General features: G+C 51.8%; 2 protein-coding genes across 3 annotated transcripts in view; one reads left to right on the forward strand and one right to left on the reverse strand.

Moving 5' to 3' along the window:
- Positions 1 to 19415, reverse strand: part of LOC309334648 (uncharacterized protein) — a 193453-nt gene that overhangs the window by 140057 nt on the left and 33981 nt on the right. The window lies entirely within an intron of this gene.
- On the forward strand, positions 16691 to 19252 carry B3GALT4 (beta-1,3-galactosyltransferase 4). The gene has a single exon (XM_081849340.1). It carries the CDS (start codon positions 16796 to 16798, stop codon positions 17861 to 17863), a length of 1068 nt encoding a protein of 355 aa, XP_081705466.1. The 5' UTR covers positions 16691 to 16795; the 3' UTR covers positions 17864 to 19252.

A 19415-nucleotide genomic window follows, 5' to 3' on the forward strand; every position in this document is an offset into this window, starting at 1 on the left:
GATCTCCAAAGTCTACATTTCTATTATTCTTTGCCCCAGCATCTTAGAATTCTGGAGCTGGAATAATTATTTGTTTATTTATTTATTTATTTATAACCCGCCCATCTGGCTGAGTTTCCCCAGCCACTCTGGGCGGCTCCCAATGGAGTATTAAAAACAATACAGCACTAAATATTAAAAACTTCCCTAAACAGGGCTTAAATATAAGATAGCTGCTTATTTCCTTCAAATCTGAAGGGAGGGTGCCACCACCAAGAAGGCCCTCTGCCTGGTTCCCTGTAACTTGGCTTCTCGCAGTAAGGGAACCACCAGAAGGCCCTCGGAGCTGGACCTCAGCGTCCGGGCAGAACAATGGAGGTAGAGACGCTCCTTCAGGTATACAGGACCGAGGCCGTTTAGGGCATTAAAGGTCAGCACCAACACTTTGAATTGTGCTCGGAAATGTACTGGGAGCCAATGTAGGTCTTTCAAGACCGGTGTTATGTGGTCTCGGCGGCCGCTCCCAGTCACCAGTCCAGCTGCCGCATTCTGGATTAATTGCAGTTTCCGAGTCACCTTCAAAGGTAGCCCCACATAGAGTACATTGCAGTAGTCCAAGCAGGAGATAACTAGGGCATGCACCACTCTGGTGAGACAGTCTGCAGGCAGGGAGGGACTCAGCCTGCATACCAGATGGAGCTGGTAAACAGCTGCCCTGGACACAGATTTGACCTGTGCCTCCATGGACAGCTGTGAGTCCAAAATGACTCTCAGGCTGCACACCTGGTCCTTCAGGGGCACAGTTACCCGATTCAGGACCAGGGAATCCTCCACACCTGCCCACCTCCTGTCCCCCCAAAACAGTAGAATCATAGAATCATAGAATCATAGAATCATAGAATCATAGAGTTGGAAGAGACCCCAAGGGCCATCGAGTCCAACCCCCTGCCAAGCAGGAAACACCATCAGAGCACTCCTGACATATGGTTGTCAAGCCTCTGCTTAAAGACCTCCAAAGAAGGAGACTCCACCACAATCCTTGGCAGCAAATTCCACTGTCAAACAGCTCTTACTGTCAGGAAGTTCTTCCTAATGTTTAGGTGGAATCTTTTTTCTTGTAGTTTGGAACCATTGCTCCGTGTCCGCTTCTCTGGAGCAGCAGAAAACAACCTTTCTCCCTCCTCTATGTGACATCCTTTTATATATTTGAACATGGCTATCATATCACCCCTTAACCTCCTCTTCTCCAGGCTAAACATGCCCAGCTCCCTTAGCCGTTCCTCATAAGGCATCGTTTCCAGGCCTTTGACCATTTTGGTTGCCCTCCTCTGGACACGTTCCAGTTTGTCAGTGTCCTTCTTGAACTGTGGTGCCCAGAACTGGACACAGTACTCCAGGTGAGGTCTGACCAGAGCAGAATATAGTGGCACTATTACTTCCCTTGATCTAGATGCTATACTCCTATTGATGCAGCCCAGAATTGCATTGGCTTTTTTAGCTGCCGCATCACACTGTTGGCTCATGTCAAGCTTGTGGTCAACCAAGATTCCTAGATCCTTTTCACATGTACTGCTCTCAAGCCAGGTGTCACCCATCTTGTATTTGTGCCTCTCACTTTTTTTGCCCAAGTGCAATACTTTACATTTCTCCCTGTTAAAATTCATCTTGTTTGTTTGGGCCCAGTTCTCTAATCTGTCAAGGTCGTTTTGAAGTGTGATCCTGTCCTCTGGGGTGTTAGCCACCCCTCCCAGTTTGGTGTCATCTGCAAATTTGATCAGGATGCCCTTGAGTCCATCATCCAAGTCGTTGATAAAGATGTTGAATAAGACCGGGCCCAAGACAGAACCCTGTGGCACCCCACTAGTCACTCTTCTCCAGGATGAAGAGGAACCATTGATGAGCACCCTTTGGGTTCGGTCAGTCAGCCAGTTACAAATCCACTGAGTGGTAGCATAGTCAAGACCGCATTTTACCAGCTTCTTTACGAGAATATCATGGGGCACCTTGTCAAATGCCTTGCTGAAATCAAGGTAGGCTACATCCACTGCGTTCCCTTCATCTACCAGGCTTGTAATTCTGTCAAAAAACGAGATCAGGTTAGTCTGACATGACTTATTTTTCAGAAATCCATGCTGACTATTGCTGATCACAGCATTCCTTTCTAGGTGCTCACAGACTGTTTGCTTAATGATCTGCTCCAGAATCTTCCCTGGTATTGATGTCAGACTGACTGGGCGGTAATTATTTGGGTCCTCTCTTTTCCCCTTTTTGAAAATAGGGACAACATTTGCCCTCCTCCAGTCTGCCGGGACTTCGCCTGTTCTCCAGGAATTCTCAAAGAAGACTGCCAGTGGTTCTGAGATCACATCTGCCAGTTCTTTTAATACTCTTGGATGCAGTTCATCTGGCCCTGGAGACTTGAATACATCTAAACTAGCCAAGTATTCTTGTACTATCTCCTTAGTTATTCTGGGCTGTGTTTCCTCTGCTGAATCATTTGCTCCAAATTCTTCAGGTCGGGCATTCAGTGATGCCTATTATGTCATATTTAGTTTGCTACCCCTCCTTCTCAGGGGAGTCCCCTGTCTCCTCCTTGGTGGAGACGGTGTGCTCTGTTGCTTCCAAGAAGAGCTCCAGCTCTCTAATTCTTTGGAGCGTAGCCACACGTTCCTCCAGTTGCTGGACTTTGTCTTTTAAGAGGGCAATCAACATGCAATTGCTGCAGGTAAAGCTGCCTGCAACCTTTGGCAAGATGGCAAACATTGCGCAGGAACCGCAGGCGACTGCAGCTGCTCCCTCACTCTCCATCTTGAGAACGTGTCGTTGGGGGTGGCTACAGCGGTCCTCCATCATAAGAAGCGTGCAGACAGGACAAATAACTCCCCCCCCAAAAAAAACCCCTAGGTCTCCCCCAACAAACGTTTGAGACTAGCTCCCCTAAATGTAAAAGATGGATCAAACTGTGCGCGCCTAGCGGCGCCGGCCGCTGCCCTGCAAGCTCTGATAAGCTCCTCCCACAGCTAATCACCTGCCTCAACAGAAACCCTGCCCCCTCTGACCTTTGCACAGGGAGAGCAGCTAATCAGTACTTCTGTCTTGTCAGGATTCAACCTCAATCTGTTAGCCGCCATCCATCCTCCAACCGCCTCCAGACACTCACACAGGACCTTCACCGCCTTCACTGGTTCTGATTTGAAAGAGAGGTAGAGCTGGGTATCATCTGCATATTGAGGAACACCCAGCCCAAACCGAAGGGTCACCTTCCTCCAAGGAAGGAGAGAGAGATTGTCAACGGCTCATCTGTGAAACCATGAGGGTCAACTGGAGGCAAATACTTGCGGAAACCTTCACTAAAGCTTGCTAAGCCCCCATTCAGTCAATGGGAACACATAGAAATGCATCTAACTTCTGCTGGGAGCAGCACATTGCAGTGTGTGAAGGAGGAACAATTGCCAAGCACAAGAGGGGAAAAGAATTCCTCCGCCCACTTCTCCAGGAATTCCCTCCTCTCTCAGAAATGGGCTGCTTTGCATTTTTCAGAGGGAGAGAAATAGGCACTCTGGACTCCTGACCAGCTTGTGACCCACCAAGACCTCTAGATCCTTCTCACATGTACTGATAGTGAGCCAGGTGTCCTCCATCCAATATTTGTGCATCTGGTTCTTCCTGCCAACACGCAGAACCTGACATTTGTCCCTGTTGAAATACATTCCGTTAGTTTGTGCCCAGTTCTCCATTCTGTTAAGGTCACCTTGAATCCCAAATCCGTCTTCTGTGGCTTTAGCTACCCTTCCCAATGTGGTGTTATCTGCAAATGGGATGAGCACCCCCTCAGTTCCTCCTTCCAAGTCGTTTATGAAGACGTTGAACAACAACAGGCCCAGGACAGCACCCTAAGGCACCCCACGGCTCACTTTTTTCCTGGAGGACAAGGCAACACTGATGAGCATGCTTTGAGTTTAGTCCTCCAAAGGGTATGCATATATAGAATCACGTAATCATAAAATGGTTCAGCTGGAAGGGACCCCCCGAGGGCCACTAGTCGAACCCCCTGCAGCCGATTGTTACAGTAAAATCTGGGTGCAAGGCTGCTCTGCCACCCAGCTCGTCGGACTAAGTCCGCGGGTCCCTGCGGAGGAAAATGAGCTCAGCCGGAGACAGGAGCAAACTGCAGAAGATCCAAGTTTATTTCGCAACAGGTTCAAGGCGAGATTGAACAGCGAGAAAGGGGTGACATGAACTTTTAAAACTTCCCACCATGTCCCAGAATACAGTGCAAAATACATCCCAGTTACATCATGAATACATTAAGAAGAGGTTGGGTTACACAGGATTAACATATGGAGGAGTGAGGGGGGAATATGCAGAGCTGGAGATATGCGCAGATAAGCACATCCTGAGTACCGGTGATGAGAAGACAATGGTCCATGTACTGGCATTGCCCGGAGGAAAGGCTTGGCAGAGTGATTTGACAGGATTAGGGTCTTGACACCTTGCTTGAGGGATTATGGACGACAGGGGAGGTGTCATGGAGTCCTAGAGAAATTGAGCAAATGTTGATTTTCTATGAATTTTATAGATTTTAGTCCCTTTTGACATTGACAATTGGAAATAAATTGATATATTGTAGCGAAGAAGAAGGTGAAGAAGACATGCCCCCCCCTTCCATATCACGATAAACCCCTGACAGGTGGCACTCAACCTCCTTTCAATGGTCAAATTGAGAAGTCAAAAAGGGGGCTGAGCTGGATAAGCAACCCCACCACCACCACCGCCCCATGGCTGCATCACTGGCAGAACAGCCAGCCCCCTCCTCATTCTTTCCTCCAACCCCAGCATCTTCCAGGGGTCTTTCTCAAGCTCCCAGCCCTTCTCCCACCCCAGCAGCTCCAGGTGCATCAGCCTTGTCCTTCCTCCCAGGCAGCCGCACCTGGACAGGTGAAAGCTGTTGTGAAGCAGGAGGGCAAGGGGTTAAATAGGCCGCAAGGTTACCATATTTTTTTCAAAGAATCCGGGGACACTTTTTTTTTTTTTTTTTGAACAGAGAAAAAAACGTTATTAAAAAGAAGTAATATCTTCTCTTCTGTGGTCTCCTCTGTTGTGCGGCCTTCCTCTGGGCCTCAGTAGAAAAAAGACAGTCACGGAATTGAGAAATTACACAAAACAAATGAAATACCGTGAAAATCCCTGAAACGAGAAGAAACCGACTAGAAATATTATCTTATAGAATTAAACTAAGTAATAAAAATCAAAACAAAACAAATTCCTTCCAGTAGCACCTTAAAGACCAACTAAGTCAGTTCTTGGTATGAGGAAGTGTGCATGCACACGAAAGCTCATACCAAGAACTGACTTAGTTGGTCTTTAAGGTGCTACTGGAAGGAATTTGTTTTGTTTTGACTATGGCAGACCAACACGGCTACCTATCTGTAATAAAAATCAAAAAGTTTAAGGAAAAAATTAGAAAAACCTCGGTTGGGGCTCCCCTCTTTTTTCTCCTTCCTCTTTCTCTCTCCTCCTCCTTCTCCTCCTCCTCCTCCTGCGTCGGCTCCAGGGTTTTCATGGCCCCAGAGCCAAGCAGTCGGCACTCGCTCCCGGCTCGACTTGGGTCACAGGGGGTTGTAAGTGGTTCCCCCAGTTGACCTTGCAGAAAAATCTAGGTGTGAGGCTGCTCAGGCACCCAGCTCGGCGGAATAAAGGGAGGAGTCCAGCCACCAACCAGAGCAAATAGCTGTAGACCAAAGTTTATTGTGCAACATGTTCAAAGAGGAACAGACATGTCACAAAAGGGGAGGGGTAGACAGGGGTTACACTAGTTCAACTTTGGCAAACAGGTCCAGACAAATCCTTGGTACAAGATTAGCATAAGAGCAAGACCCATGTATAAGATGAGCACAGGCAAACCCCTCTGAAGTCCCACCACCCAAAGTACAACAGAACTTCCTTTGCATGTCTGGCCCCTTGGCAAGTTTGGTGATGGGCTTAGGCTCTCCTTGGCCAACAATCAGCTCAGCAATTGTCACCTCTGCGCACTTCCTGGGGTAGGAGGTGTGCTTGGGGAGGTGGCAGGGGAAAGAGTTGTTTTTCCAAGGGCAAAATAGTGTTGAAGTGGAGGAGACTGGCAAAGGAGTTGATTTTATATTATTTTTAAAGCTAGGTAACTTCCCTGAACTTCCAACTACCGCACAATTGCACTCATTTCACACCCTAGCAAAGTTATGCTTAAAATTCTACAGGGCAGGCTTAAGCAGTATGTGGACCGAGAACTCCCAGAATGCCTGGAAACATACTGGGAGCCAATGTAGATCTTTCAAGACCTGTGTCATGCGGTCTTGGCGGCCACTCCCAGTCACCAGTCAGGCTGCCGCATTCTGGATTAATTGCAGTTTCCGGGTCACCTTCAAAAGTAGCCCCACGTAGAGTGCATTGACTAGAAATGTAGACTTTGGAGATCCCTCCAAAGGTCATCTAGTCCCACGCCCCTGAGATGCAGAACTCCCAGCTGAAGCATCTTGCCCAGCTGACCACCCGCTTATTCTGGATGCTTCTGAATGCCCGTTCCAGGGAGCGGGGAGTGGCAGGTGGGGGCAGAGACTCAGTGGCTCTGTCTGGGGTCCCTGCTTCCTTCTGAATCTCATCTGGCGTAATGGCCTGTGTGATAGGAATTTTATGGCCTTAGATATATGGTAATGTTCATAACCGCACATACATGGATCAACACAGGGAGGCCAACCTGGAACCATTTTGATTCCTAAACTGAGCAAATGTTTTCTCTGCAAGGTCAAAGTGGAAAAGCCTCCCCATTGTCTTTTCCTTCACAAATCCTGTCTTAAGGGTGTTTGAATAGGGTGTAAACAAAAAATTCCTTCCAGTAGCACCTTAAAGACCAACTAAGTTAGTTCTAGGTATGAGCTTTCGTGTGCATGCACACTTCTTCAGGTATCTGTTTTGACTATGGCAGACCAACACGGCTACCTATCTGTAACTGAACAGGGTGTGAGCCTGTGACCTGGCCCAGGAACTAAGTATTTATCACTACAAAAGACTGGCCACCAGCTGCAGGTGCATCAGCCTTGTCCCTCCTCCCAGGCAGCTGCACCTGGACAGGTGAAAGCTGTTGTGAAGCAGGAGGGCAAGGGGTTCAATAGGCCGCAAGGTTACCATATTTTTTTCAAAGAATCCGGGTTTGGTAAACTTACTTCGCCCCCAAACCACACGCTCCTCCCTCACCTGTCTTTGCTCTCCGGCCAGATCAGGTTTCTTGAGCAGGGCTGGCGGGCGATAGTTTACATTTTACAGAAACAGGACAAACTAGAACCGGTAAGGCTGCCACCCCTCCCTTTGATCCGGGGAACTCAGAGCCACAACCCAGGGAGAAGGCTGTGCCTCGTTATTGCTGGATATCCCCACTCCACAAGTTGTATTACAGACTTGCAGACAGAAATTCTACGGTAGAGCGCAACCAAGCGTAAGGCTAGGAATTAGCTTTTCCCCCGGAAAGGCACACAAACCAAAACAGTTTCTTCTTTAAAAAATTATTTTAAAAGAACATAAGAAAACATGCTAAAATAGCAGGCACTTCTTTGGTAGTTACAAGCAAGAAAACAAAAACATTGTAAAATCTAACTGACTTACATACTCACAACTAAGAGACAGATAGAATGGTTAAAGTCCTTCCAAAGTTCCACATTCAGAGTCTTTTCTGATTCTCCATCACAAAGGATGAAAGGACAGCTGCTAGTTGGAACATCAGCAGCGAAACCAAGCAGGAAACACCATCAGAGCACTCCTGACATATGGTTGTCAAGCCTCTGCTTAAAGACCTCCAAAGAAGGAGACTCCACCACACTCCTTGGCAGCAAATTCCACTGTCAAACAGCTCTTACTGTCAGGAAGTTCTTCCTAATGTTTAGGTGGAATCTTCTTTCTTGTAGTTTGGAACCATTGCTCCGTGTCCGCTTCTCTGGAGCAGCAGAAAACAACCTTTCTCCCTCCTCTATGTGACATCCTTTTATATATTTGAACATGGCTATCATATCACCCCTTAACCTCCTCTTCTCCAGGCTAAACATGCCCAGCTCCCTTAGCCATTCCTCATAAGGCATCGTTTCCAGGCCTTTGACCATTTTGGTTGCCCTCCTCTGGACACGTTCCAGTTTGTCAGTGTCCTTCTTGAACTGTGGTGCCCAGAACTGGACACAGTACTCCAGGTGAGGTCTGACCAGAGCAGAATACAGTGGCACTATTACTTCCCTTGATCTAGATGCTATACTCCTATTGATGCAGCCCAGAATTGCATTGGCTTTTTTAGCTGCCGCGTCACACTGTTGGCTCATGTCAAGTTTGTGGTCAACCAAGACTCCTAGATCCTTTTCACATGTACTGCTCTCAAGCCAGGTGTCACCCATCTTGTATTTGTGCCTCTCATTTTTTTTGCCCAAGTGCAATACTTTACATTTCTCCCTGTTAAAATTCATCTTGTTTGTTTTGGCCCAGTTCTCTAATCTGTTAAGGTCGTTTTGAAGTGTGATCCTGTCCTCTGGGGTGTTAGCCACCCCTCCCAGTTTGGTGTCATCTGCAAATTGGATCAGGATGCCCTTGAGTCCATCATCCAAGTCGTTGATAAAGATGTTGAATAAGACCGGGCCCAAGACAGAACCCTGTGGCACCCCACTAGTCACTCTTCTCCAGGATGAAGAGGAACCATTGATGAGCACCCTTTGGGTTCAGTCAGTCAGCCAGTTACAAATCCACTGAGTGGTAGCATAGTCAAGTCCACATTTTACTAGCTTCTTTACAAGAATATCATGGGGCACCTTGTCAAATGCCTTGCTGAAATCAAGGTAGGCTACATCCACTGCGTTCCCTTCATCTACCAGGCTTGTAATTCTGTCAAAAAACGAGATCAGGTTGGTCTGACATGACTTATTTTTCAGAAATCCATGCTGACTATTGGTGATCACAGTATTCCTTTCTAGGTGCTCACAGACTGTTTGCTTAATGATCTGCTCCAGAATCTTCCCTGGTATTGATGTCAGACTGACTGGGCGGTAATTATTTGGGTCCTCTCTTTCCCCCTTTTTGAAAATAGGGACAACATTTGCCCTCCTCCAGTCTGCCGGGACTTCGCCTGTTCTCCAGGAATTCTCAAAGAAGACTGCCAGTGGTCCTGATTATTTTTCAAATTCTCCAATGACCGGTCTGCAGGCTAATCAATCTAACTCCTGGCGGCTGGTCTCATTAAGAACCCAGAACTTAAATCAAAGGGGTTTCCTCCCTTCCGAGGCGTTTATGCAGATACACATTCTTCGAACCCGGTGTCAAAGCTTTCATTAAATCAGGGGTCTCCTTTCCCATAGTAAATCTCTCACACCCTGGGAGCCTGTTAGTCTGAGGTTAAAGGGACAGGACTTATTTCCCATAGTCCTTGTGGCTTGTTGGTTACCCACAAGGCCTCACTCTTATTACTTGACCAAGGAACAGCTTCTAAACAGAGACTAACTTTACTACACCGGGAACACTTCTTTTTTTTGAACAGAGAAAAAAAAGTTATTAAAAAGAAGAAGTAATATCTTCTCTTCTGTGGTCTCCTCTGTTGTGCGGCCTTCCTCTGGGCCTCAGTAGAAAAAAGACAGTCACAGAATTGAGAAATTACACAAAACAAATGAAATACCGTGAAAATCCCTGAAACAAGAAGTAATTGACTAGAAATATTATCTTATAGAATTAAACTAAATAATAAAAATCAAAAAGTTTAAGGAAAAAATTAGAAAAACCTCGGTTGGGGCTCCCCTCTTTTTTTCTCCTTCCTCTTTCTCTCTCCTCCTCCTCCTCCTTCTGCGTCGGCTCCGGGGTTTTCATGGCCCCAGAGCCAAGCAGTCGGCCAGGTGGCCAGTCGATCTCACTGCCGGCTCGATTTGGGTCACAGGGGGCTGTAAGTGGTTCCCCCAGTTGACGCGGCGGGTGCCCCCGGTTCCCCCTCGGCAGTGGCAGCAGCAGTCTCAGCAGCCCCCGCGGGGCCAGCCTGGTAGCACAGTTGGCTCTGGCTGGCTTCTGGAGCTGCTCGCTGCCGTGGCGCCCGCCATTTGGCCTCGCCGGAAGTCCCCATGTGATGTGTCTTGTGCCGTTGAACCAATCATGCAACATTCATTCCCTACTAATAAATCTACAACGCTTAAAACATAAATCCGGGGACATTAAATGAAATCTGGGGATATTCCGTGGACGGATTTTGTCCAGGGACAGATTGTCACAGTCCGGTTCATGGGTGATTGAAGTTCCAGCTGGGGACGTCGGGACCGGGGGCAAGATGGCGGGGTGGGAGCTGGAATGGGAGTCCAGAAGCCAGGGTCCAAGGATCAAGAAGCAAGGAGCCACAAAGTCAAGGGTCCGAGGATCAAGAAACAAGGAGTCACGAAGTCAAGGGTCTGAGGGTCAAGAAGCAAGGTGCCACAAAGTCAAGGGTCCGAGGGTCGAGAAGCAAGGAGTCAAGAAGCCGAGATCCGAGGATCAGGAAGCGAGAAGCCAAACATAGCAAGGCAGGAATCGTGTTGCTGTGGCAAAGAGCTGAAGGGAAATGCTGACCTTATATCCCTTCCCGGCTCTTGCCACCAGGTGCAGTGAGTTACCAATCGGCCTCACCTGTGCGGCTGCGCCTTGCCTCTGCAGAACAAACTTAGGAAGGCCCCAGTCCTTCAGAGTCCTATTGGTCACAGGGCCTGGCTCCTGCACGCACACCTGACACAGATTTGTCAATCCGGGGACTGTCCCCGGGAAACCGGGACACTTGGTAACCATCAAATAGGGGAGCCCAAGGACCCTGAAGACAGCCCAACTCAAAAGATGCCAAGGAGGCACATCTAGTTCTGCCCAACCTGGCGCCCATTATGGGAAACCCACGAGCAGGATTCAGGCTTAAGAGCATCTGTCCCCTAACGCAGTTTCTAGCAACTGGGATTGAGAAGCATCGTTCCCTCAGACCGAGCCATGGATAGACTTCTCCTCCTCCATATCCTCTTTTAAAGCCGTCCAAGATGGCCGACGTCGTTTCCTCTGGTGGCAGGGAGTTCCGCAGATTAACTAGGAAGGACTGGATTTTGCAGCTTCCTTGGGTGCCTGTGTTCAGAGAGAGGGAGGAGGAGCACTCTCCTCTGTGCTTTGAACTTTTGTCATGCTGGCTTTTTTTTTTTAAATAAAAAAAAGGAAAGTCCCTGGCTCGGGCGCAGAGTCTGCAGAGTCCAGCAATACAATCTGCTGCCCTGCTTGCCTCTGAAGCAGAGAGAGGAAGAGTTCCACAGAGCAACCCCGTGAAACTTTTTTTTTTAAATATAAATTTTATTAGTATTTTCCACACAGCAACAAAAAATATCGAAAAATAACAAGACACAAAACACAAGAAGCAACATTCAAAATACAAATCCATATCTTACAAGTTAATAACACAAACACTAAAAAGTAAAACAAATGTTGACTTCCACCAATCCCACAGCACCTCCTTTACCTCTCATTGTGTCTTCCTGTTTTCCATATCATCTCTATCATAACATCCAGATATAAATCCCTCTTTCTTATCCTTTCACTTCACAAGGTTATTCCAGACCCAGCCAGATTTCTGTCCTCGAACCTTGGCTTTTAAAGTGTTCATTTAGGCACTCGTTAAACTGAAAACAGTTGTGGCAGGAACCTTGCCAAAGGCCAGGGAGCCACATCCGCCAGGGGCAGGAAGCTGCAGCAGCCGCAGAAGTGGCCTCAGTCGCCATGGAGACGGGAGGAAGATGCAACTAGCAGCGCAGGGAGGGAGGGAGGGAGGGAGGGAGAAACCAGCTGCCTCATGGAAGGAAGCTCCCCATGTGGAGAAGAGGAGGCTGAGAGGAGATGGGGCAGACATCATCCCATATCTGAAGGGCTGAACCATGGAAGAGGGAGCCAGCTCGTTTCCTCCTGCTCCGAGGGCGGAGCGGGTCAGAACTCGAACCCGTGGCTTCCAGTGACAAGAGGGGAGGATATTCCGACTGTTGTAAACCAAATCTGCCCTTATTCCCTCATGGGGGACGCAAGAGCCCTTGTAGAGTCCTTTGTAGGTTCTCCATCAGTAGGAGAAAATAACATAGAATATTGAGAAGCAGAGCAGCTAGTAAGCCTGATCTTTATTGATCTGTTGCAACAGGGTGCTGCCCTCACACGCAGGAAAGGAGGAGGACCCCAAGCAAAGGCGTGCCCACCCTTATATAGACATTTTAAATTCCCTGCCCTGGAGCTCCAGACCACCCCTCCATACATCATACATACATCACAGAAGGGGTGTAGCCCAAGACCACCCCCACAAACATCATACCTACATCACAGAAAAGGCGGTCCACAATTCACACACCTTGGCTCCGTCTAGCTCATTTCTTAACCCTGGCTGGCAGCGTTTCAGGGGTGGGGAGCTGTGTCCTAGCCCTTCCTGGGGCATTCTGCATGCCAAGCTGAAGTGAAGGCCCAAGACAGGTCTTGATCATCAGGTGAGCTGCGCACAGGTGGGCTGAAGCGAGCGAGCGAGTGAGCTCCCACCATTCCTGTGGAGCCTCCTTTTATTGAGACAAACATGCAAGCCAGGCAGGTACATTTTTGGGCTGTGACCTTTACACATCTTCCGTCCCGAAATCGTGGGGTGGTACAAAGCTATTTTGGCACCTGTTCCGCAGCGTCATTTCCCCTTGCACAGTGTATGACGAACGGAGACAAAAGGTCTCAAAGGAAAAGGTTACAGACAGGACACTGCTGACTGCTGAGACCGCAAAAGGTCAGACCGAGGGGACGATGTTCCAGCAGCCGCGGCTTGTCTGAGGGGGCGTTTTTCTTGCACCCCAGGGTCACGCGTGCAGGCAGACGTGGCTGCCTGCTGGTGGAAAGTGTGCTCCCTCCGGACCCCACTCCCCGCTCCGCGATATCCCTACACCAAGCAAGTGCTCTAACCATGGAGCCACGAGGGCCCTTTCCGTAAAAAATTAAAGCAAGCTTCTAGTCCCCTTCGCCAGACAGGCGGTCTGAAAATTTTAAAAAATAAAAATATTTATTCCCAGCCCTCGCTCTGCTCTTTCGCTTCTATTTTTATTTGTTAAATTAGCAGACCCCCCCTCGTCCGCTGATCGCAGAAAAAGAGCACAGGGTGAAAAATACAGCATGCATAATAAAAACGAGAGCAAACCAATGGGTCCCACAAACACATTTTGCTTTTATATTGTATTGGAAGCCACCCAGAGTGGCTGGGGCAACCCAGTCAGAGGGACGGGGCAGAAATAATTAAATTACTAGTAGCAGTAGCATTTAAAAGGGTATAGAAAAAGCCTGGCTGAAAGGGAACCTTTTCACTTGGCAACTAAAGGGAGCAGAATCCACGGAAAAGGTTGTCCAGGGGGAGAATTTGGGGGTTTCAGAGTGGCTATGGAAGAGACCCCTTTCTCTCTGGGAGACCCCCACCCCTAATATCTGGAGGAGAGATAACACTCAGGGAACAAGCTGTGCTACCAAAATGATTAAGGTTTTAAATGACAATTTTAGGTTATATTTTAGTGATCAAGATTTAATATATTATTTTAAACTGCTGCTATATCTGAATTGTCTCTGATATACCCAACTGCAATTCAATGTATTCCCGTTGTGTATTATGATTTTCCTGATATTGTAAGAGAGCCATAACTGGTCTGTGACCGTAATAACAAAATTCTATTCTTTTCTGGAAGGGAGGGTGGGTGGAGACCACCACCACCTGCAACTTTCCAATAAGGGGCCTGGCCTGGCTGTGTGGCGCAGTGGTTAGAGGGTCAGAGACCAGGGTCCAAGTCCTGAGGCTTGGCCATCATGAATCTGTCGCCGGGTGCGGCTTGCTGCCTCTCAGCCTGACCCGCCTCGCAGGGCTGTTTTTGTGGGGAGGAAAACGACTTACCGCCCTCCTCAAGCTCCTCGTTGGCATAGAAATAAAATCGATAAGAAGAAAATGAGGAAACGTGTCACACCAGGAAGAAGTTTCTGGTGGTGAGAGCCATTTGAGGGTGTGGGCTTTCCATTCCTTGGAGGGTTTTCGGCAGGGGTCAGGTGCCCGTCTCTCTTCCATGCTGCAATGGAGATTCCTGCATTGCGGGGGGGGGGGGGGGTTTGAGCTGGATAAGCCCTGGGGGTCCCTTCCACCTCTTGTTGGGAAAACGCTTGGGAAGGCCACCACCTTCCCAAGACACCGTCTCTCTGGTGGTCACTCTCTGGCTATAAATCTTCCTCAGTCCAGAGAGACCGGTGACAAGTGACCCCCCCCCCTCCTGAGAGGAGCACACAAATCTTCTGGCATCTCATTGCAGAAGAAAGAGACAATCGGGGCTTTAAAAGTACCGGTACTTTATTCAACGGTCTATATACAGAGACTCCATCAGCATGCCTGTGCTCTCTCAGCAGCACTAAAGGGTAAAGGGACCCCTGACCATTAGGTCCAGTCGTGGCCGATTGGGGTTGCGGCACTCATCTCGCTTTATTGGCCGAGGGAGCCGGCGTACAGCTTCCGGTTCATGTGGCCAGCAGGACTAAGCCGCTTCTGGCGAACCAGAGCAGTGCACGGAAACGCCATTTACCTTCCCGCTGGAGCGGTACCTATTTATCTACTTGCACTTTGATGTGCTTTTGAACTGCTAGGTTGGCAGGAGCAGGGACCGAGCAACGGGAGCTCACCCCGTCGTGGGGATTCGAACCCCGCGACCTTCTGATCGGCAAGCCCTAGGCTCTGTGGTTTAACCCACAATGCCACCTGCGTCCCCTCAGCAGCAGTACAGAACAACATCTCACACAGAAGTGAAAGTAACTTCTCTTTGTACCCAACAGTACTGAGACTTCCCATCTCTCGCTCTCAGGACACTCACATGATATAAACAACCCTAGTGCTACTTGCTGAGCAGCTGGTGAGATAAAAATCCCAACACCGCTATGGTTCTATAACACTATGGTTTCTTTTGGAATATTTCTTATTAAGAGTTTCAACATAACAATTTATCAAAAATACCTCACCCTCATTCATTTCCCCCCTCCCCCCAAAAGAAAATCCCCGCCCCCAGACTTCCCTCAACGCCTCTCTCTGGTTTTTCAGCACCTATTATTCTCTGCATGTTGTAAAAGTGCAAAGGTCCTTAATTTATCTGTGTTTATATTACCAATAAAAAGTTTGTGTGCGCTTATTCCAAACCTGCCGAGGAGTCCAGTTCATTTTGCTTAAGTACTCTGCAAAAGGTTCCCATTCTTCTTTAAGGTCACAGTTGTCCTTGTCGCGTAGTTTGTGTGTCTAGGAGCCCCCCAAGCCGGGGCTGCAGGACTGGGGCTGGCGTGTGGGGCGCAGGGTCTCCTCGGAGGCGGCGGGCGAGGGCGCGACACCTTGAGGACCGCAGGAGGAAGGCGAAGGGCCGAGGCGGGGGGGGGGGGCGAGGCAGGGGCGTAGGTGGGTTGTCAGCACCCGGGGCAAGGCAAGGCATTTGCGCCCCCTAACCCCACCCCCCAGATGTTGCGCCCGGTGCGGCCGGCCCCCCCTGCACCCCCACGCTACGCCCCTGGGGCGAGGGAGGGCGGAGGGAGCCTGTCACTCCCCGGTGAGTAAGATCGTCTTCCCGGCGACTCGGCGAGGGACCGGTCCCTTCGGGCTCCCCACGTCCTTGCATTGGGGACATCGGCGGGGAGGGCTGGCCACGGGCGCCTTCCTCTGGACACGTGTCTCCCTCTCGGCCCGAGTTCGGGCTCCTTCAAAGTCCACGACGCCTTTGGCAGAGGCTGCCCTCCAATCGGAGCGCCGGGCAGGCCAGCGAGGACCGGTTTGCCCGGACGGAGGGCGGCGGGGGCGGCGGGGGCGGCTGCACCCCGAGGCAGCTGTCCTCCTGGGCGCCGAAGGGACGTCTCCTGGCCGAAGAGGGAAAGGTGAGAGCGGGGGGGGATCGGGCCCACAAAGCGGGGCGGGGGGGGGCTCCAAGCAGCAGGAGGAGGCGGCTGTGGGGGATTTGGGGGGGGGCAAAAAACAGCCACCACGCAGCCTCCAGCATCCCATTCTGGCGCCCGGACGCCTGGGTCCCTTGCAGCCGCATTGGGGGGGGGGCGGGGGGAGAGGTGGCTGGTGGAGCACAGCTGCAAGGCGGGAGGTGGCGGAGGCAGGCGGAGACCCCCCCTTGTATTTCTTCCTCTTCCCTCCCCCCCCCTTTCATCCTCCCTGCCGAAGCGGCCTCGCCCTCCTCCATCTTCGCATCTCTCCATCTTCTCGGCCTGGCGCGCCCCTCCCTGGTCTTGCGGGGGGGGGTGCTCTTTGCAGAGGTGGGCTGCGGGGAGGGGGGGCTCAGGTTGCAAGATGGGGGGGGGGCGGGACAGGGGAGAGTCCAAGGTGGAACGGGTCAAAGGGAGGACGCATCAGTCAAAGGGACGACGCATCTGTGCGAGTCTTGCCCCCCCTGGCAATGGCGTCGCTCCATAACGCCCCCCCCCCCCCGCGCATCGGGAGGGCAGGGAGATCTTTTTGCATGCATGCGGGGGGGGGGGTTGGCATGATGAGATTGGGCAGGGGCCCAAATATTGAGCTTGCAAGCGAGGCGGGGGCGACAATGTGCAGAGACGGGCTTGCAGCGCGCGAGGGGGGGGGCACCTCCTGCAATTGGTGTCCCTGGGGGGGTGGGCAGCATAAAGTGTGTTGGGGGGTGGGTGCTGTGGGGTTGCAAGCCGGGAGCGGCCCAAATGAGCCGGGGCGGGGAGGGTCGCAGGATGCCACTTCTTCCACCTCTCTCCTTTTTCTCTCTTGCAGCCTCTCGGCCGGCCCCCCCGCAGCATGGCGCTGCCCCCCTCGCCCCCTCGCCGCCGCCTCCGCCGCCTCCTGCTGCTGCTGCTCTGTGGGGCCTCGGCCCTTTCGCTGGGGGTCCTCTTCCTGGCCGGCGGGGCGCACGAGGCGCTGCTGTCGCGCTCGCTGCCCTACCTGCTCCCCTCCAGCGGGGGGCGCCCTGTCTCCTGCTCCAGCTGCGCCCCCCTCCTGCCCTCCTCCGAGGCCTTCCTGCTGGCGCCCGCGGGCGACCCCTGCGCCCTCCGCACGCCCTTCCTGCTGGTCCTGGTGGCCAGTGCGCCAGACCACGCCGCCCGGCGCCAGGCCGTGCGGGACACCTGGGGCGGGGTGCTGTGGGCCGGCGGGCGCCCCACAAGGACCCTCTTCGCCCTGGGGGTGCCCTCGGAGCCCTCCCAGCAGGCCGCCCTGGAGCGGGAGGCGGCGCAGCACGGAGACCTCCTCCAGGGCCGCTTCCTGGACACCTACGCCAACCTGACGCTCAAGACCCTGGCACTCCTCGGGTGGGCAGCCACGTGCTGCCCAGGCGCCTCCTTCGTGGTCAAGGCCGACGACGACGTCTTCCTCAACCTGCCCGCCCTGGCGCGCCACCTGGGCACCCTGCCCAGCCCCCCACCGCCCTACCTGGGCCGCATCCACTGGTGGGTGCGCCCCAACCGAGACCCTCGGAGTCGGCACCACCTCCCGGACCCGCTCTACCCGGGCGACACCTTCCCCCCGTACTGCAGTGGCACTGCCTACGTCCTCTCAGGGGAAGCCGTGCCAGCCCTGCTGGGGGCGGCACGCCACGTCCCCCTGGTGCCCCTGGAGGACGTCTTTGTGGGGCTGTGCGCCCGCCAGGCCGGCCTGGCCCCCCTGCACCTGCCCCACATGGCTGGCTCGGAGCACTTCCCGCCGGACGCCTGCTGCTACAGGGAGGTATTGTTCAGCGTCCATGGCGTGGCACCGGCCGAGATGGTGGCTGTTTGGGAGGAGGTGGGCACCCACGAGGGGGCGTGCAGCGCCTGGCAGAGGGCCCTGGGGCTCGTCCGCTGCAAGGCCCTGGCGTGGCTGGCGGCGTGAGGAAGACAAAGACTTCACCGGAGGAAATCTGCACCCTGGGGACTCCGCCAGAGAAGCCTCAGAAACTTGGGGCACCGGGAGCGGCGCCAGCCAAGCTCATATTGTTGAATTGGCAACTGGTTTTGCAGCGTCAGAGGTGGGACCCCCAGGGGTCATCTAGTCCCGCCCGCTGTGATGTGGCAACTGGTTCATTAAGCAACGCACAAAGTCAGAAGCATTCCTCAGAGGACACGCACAGCCCTTCCTTCTGCCTGCAGGTGCGGCAAGCAGACGACTTCTGTTGTGGGGCAGAGGTGGAATGACAGAACTGGACAATGGGGTGGGACCCCCAAGGGTCATCCAGTCAAACCCCCTGCGGCGCGGGAATCTTAGCCAAGGCTCCTTTTGCAGCAGGACTTCTGCCACTGGATTTTGGGACCTGGGATATTCCGCCGCCTTCCCTGGACACTTTTCGGTTTCAAAAAACGGCCATGTTACTAGTCCTCATGGATTTGGATGTGATATCCGAAACACATGGGGGGGGCAGCCTGGCCTGTGGGTGTCACCTTCATGGTGGGGGTCAGGGTGGGGCTTGGATGTGGGAATGAAGGCACCTCTTGCACCACCAGGTCACAATTCTTGGCCCACCGGCCCCAGCCGTTCGTCTTCACTGACCGGCAGCCGGTTTCTCTGGACTCGGTCAGAGGAGGGCCATTCCTTCTCAGCAGAGACAGTGGAGGCTGAGCACAGCCACTGACAGACTTACTATTCACCCACTTGTCTTCGAAAGCCGGCCTTTGCTGCCTCTAGTGGGAGGGAGTTCCATAGGGAAAGTGCCTGCAGGATCAGGCCAATGGGGACCCATCCAGTCCAACATCAGAGAGAGATGCATATTATGGGGAGCCATAATAATAATAATAATAATAATAATAATAATAATATGAGTGTCGTCTTGCCCAGCCCCCTGCCCCGATGGGTGTGAAGTTGTGGTGATCAGCCCGCTGGCAGGGCCTGAGCCCCAACATCCTTCCCAGCAAACTGGACTCATCCGGGGGCATTCACCGCCTCCAACCGCAGAGGCACAGCATAGCCGTCGCAGCCAGTAACAGTAACAATAATAAATAATTTTATTATTTGTACCCCTGGGTTGCTCCTCTTCCACAAATTGGGTTCCTTTCTGGGCTTTGAGGACGCTCTACTCGCAAGGAGACCTTTCCGCACGCAGAACAAACTCTAGCCCAACGGTTGCCATTAATTTGATTTGAACTGATTTTATAAGGAATTGATTTTAGAATGCGGTATTACTTTACTGTTGTTAGCCACTCTGAGCCCGGCTTTGGCTGGGGAGGGCGGGATATAAAAAAAAATGTTATTATTTATTATTATTTATTAAAGAGACTTTCCCAGGAAGGGTTTAATATTTTATTTTACAAAAAAAAAAGAGCACGGGTCCTTCGCAGGAGACGCCCAAAGGCCATCGAGGAAGAACCAGAGGGGCTTTGGGGAGGATTTCGACCCCACGCAGCCCCCATCTCTTCCTCGCAGAGGGAACGCCAGCAGGTCCTGCCGCTGG

The sequence above is a fragment of the Podarcis erhardii genome (genome assembly GCF_964252035.2).
Source record: "Podarcis erhardii genome assembly, chromosome: 2".
NCBI classification, from domain to species: Eukaryota; Metazoa; Chordata; class Lepidosauria; order Squamata; family Lacertidae; genus Podarcis; species Podarcis erhardii.

What these genes read in the sequence shown, in the direction of transcription:
- B3GALT4 (XM_081849340.1), top strand. Translation starts at nt 16,796, where the DNA reads ATGGCGCTGCCCCCCTCGCCCCCTCGCCGCCGCCTCCGCCGCCTCCTG.